This window comes from Dicentrarchus labrax, unplaced genomic scaffold, assembly GCF_905237075.1.
Source record: "Dicentrarchus labrax unplaced genomic scaffold, dlabrax2021, whole genome shotgun sequence".
In the NCBI taxonomy this organism is placed as follows: domain Eukaryota; kingdom Metazoa; phylum Chordata; class Actinopteri; family Moronidae; genus Dicentrarchus; species Dicentrarchus labrax.
The window spans coordinates 5276716-5279403 of NW_026136715.1; the positions used below are offsets into that span (position 1 = coordinate 5276716).

Here is a 2688-nt window from a genome sequence, read left to right on the forward strand (position 1 = left end):
AGGGGCTAGACAATATTAATTTTACTTTCACCTTATATTCCGTGGAAGAAGCGGTGTGGAGATCCACAGCAGTTTCCGGAGAGAACACCACAAAAACTGAAGCACCCAAAACGAGGTTAATAAGAACATTTTATTCTTGGAAAATATCTAAGAAGTGCTCGAACGAGCGCTGAATTCACATTCTGCTCATTATTCTGACTTAATATATTTAGGATCTGTGCTCATCCTCCTTGAGAAATCCAATGATAAGACTTCTTTACTCTGTTGACTAAGCTAATTAAGTTTAAAAAAAAAATACTCTACGTTTCATAATCAAAGCAACACTGTGATAAATTTCAATTAAACTTAAAGCATGCTTCCTCAAATCACCGTCATCTCAATCTAACTGCAAAATTTCTCATATAATCAATATTTTATACAATCAGCAGCAGTTTTGCTTCAAAGTCATTTAAGGTCTACAAGTTGTTTTCAGTGTGTGTGTGTGTGTGTGTGTGTGTGTGTGTGTGTGTGTGTGTGTGTGTGTGTGTGTGTGTGTGTGTGTGGACTGTGAATAGGTGAGCATGCTCAGACTAATTTCAATCCCTTTTGTAAATGGCTGATTATCACAATCTGTAGCTTAAGTTCAGGGAACGCAGCAGTGCTAAGTCCTTCAGAGTGAGCGAAAGACGAGGGGAAAGAGTCGGCATGGCCCAGAAAACTAACTGTAAGTTGATGTTCTGATTATGTTAATCTATTATACCTTTTTCAAGTAGTGGAGGTGATTGCGAACAACAGCACTAATAAGACAGCTAAGGGTGTAAATGAATGGCACTATTAACATGCTGAGATGACACATAACACATTTCAATGAAACTAAAGACCTTTTGTTTGTTGCCTCAGGAATCTCACCGTGCTTTGATATATATCATTGGCATTTTTAAGACCGAATTGTATTGCATCTCAGAATGACTCTCACTCTTGATGTCTTAAAGCGAAACAATGCTATAATCATTTTATGTGTGATTTTCACCCCAGGTTGTCATACACAAATGCCAGATTTTATATTCTTGTGCAATACAGTTAAATTACAAATGAAAAGGGTAAGATTCTGTAAGAGGTTTATTCATTCTTTTCTTTTCTTTTTTTCAACAAGTTACGTGAGCGTATTGAGCCCATTGTGAAATCCAGCAGGAATTTCTTATTGCAACAACAGGCAGATTAGTCTCACTGAGCTCTCATTCTCTCCCTCTCTCCCTCTTGTTCTTTCTCTCCCTCTCCAACATACAGTTCAGTTCTCCATCAGAGAATATAGACCCTCTGATGAACATGTGGTCATGTCTCTCCTTCGAGATGGGATATTTGAACATGTATACCCGGCTTTCTTCAAAGCGATGAGCCATCCAGACCATGTTGGCGTTGCTCTGAGCATTTCAATGGCTGGTTATGTGCTGGGAGGCAGCTCCTACTTCCAAGCTTTACTCTTTGGCAGCGTATGGGCTGGCCTCATTTATTACTGCTGCCACGAGATCTACGAAGGCTACATGACGAGGAGGCTGAGCGCAGACATGGCCAACATTCAAGCCAACTACCTGGAAAACCCAGATAACGGTTTCTGGGTGGCAGAGGCAGATGTCAACGGCCACTCCAAGGTGGTGGGGATGGTGGCAGTGATGGGGAAAAGTGGAGGGGAGGAAGGCGAGAGGTTTGACGACTGTAACGGAGGTGTGATGGGAGGGGCCTCAGGGTTTTCCCAAGATGCCGGAGATGGGTGTTATGGCGAGATGTCCCACATGGTTGTGGCGTTTCCATTTCGCCGCAAAAACCTGGGTTCACAGCTGATGAGGAAGGCCCTTGATTTCTGCAAAGAGCGAGGACACGCCCATCTCGTCGTGGACGTCAGCTCGCCGCAGGCAGCAGCCATCTCCCTGTATGAAAAATTTGGTTTTGTCCAAACTGGGTCCAACAGTAACACACACGCTAACCTCTGGTTCTCCAGACTGGCCAGAATAAATGTGATGCGAATGGAGAAGTTCATTTAATGCAAAATGGACTTTAGACTTCAGCACCTGATACAACCTCAACTGTACAGCACATTAAGAGTATTTCAGTTAATTTATGCTTCCTGTCCCATTTAATGCAGAAATCTTTCTTGTTGTGTGATATTTAGTCGCTCATGTCTCCAGCGCGCTATCATGGTAGTCTGAAAAAAAAAGCATTAAATTTCATGTTTTTTCCACAAAGCAGCATTAATGATCTCGGTTTCCTTGTATTTCTTCTTGCCTTGATGTATTATGTATACACCTGCACCCCTGACAGTCTATTGCCCACAACCATGAAAAACAATGAGACAACTGGTCAGCTTCTCTGGTTAATCAAATTAATTTATCATTTGCATATTGGAAGAACAATAAATCTCAATAAGACAATTGTGCTAAATTAATTATTGGATGTTAAACAGAACAAAATATACTTACATTCAATTATCTATTGTTCTCCTGTCCACTAAGGAATATGAAAATATATGTGAGAAAGGAGAAATTTAGTCATTTGGAAGCAGGAGAACTTTCTTTTAAGCCTCTTTCCAGGGAGAAGTTGAATCCCTCTGCCTCAGAGGAATTAATGCCAGCTGACTTCTAAGACCTCACAACTCTTTGCTTAAAATACCAATGAAAAATGCAATAGTATCAGGACATTGGGAGGTTTAAAATT

General features: G+C 40.8%; 1 protein-coding gene across 1 annotated transcript; it reads left to right on the top strand.

The window, feature by feature from the left end:
* Positions 1 to 217: 217 nt before the first annotated feature.
* On the top strand, positions 218 to 2223 carry LOC127377284 (probable N-acetyltransferase CML5). Its single transcript, XM_051425022.1, has 2 exons — positions 218 to 703; positions 1267 to 2223. Exons 1-2 carry the CDS (start codon positions 685 to 687, stop codon positions 2016 to 2018), a joined length of 771 nt encoding a protein of 256 aa, XP_051280982.1. The 5' UTR covers positions 218 to 684; the 3' UTR covers positions 2019 to 2223.
* Positions 2224 to 2688: the final 465 nt, after the last annotated feature.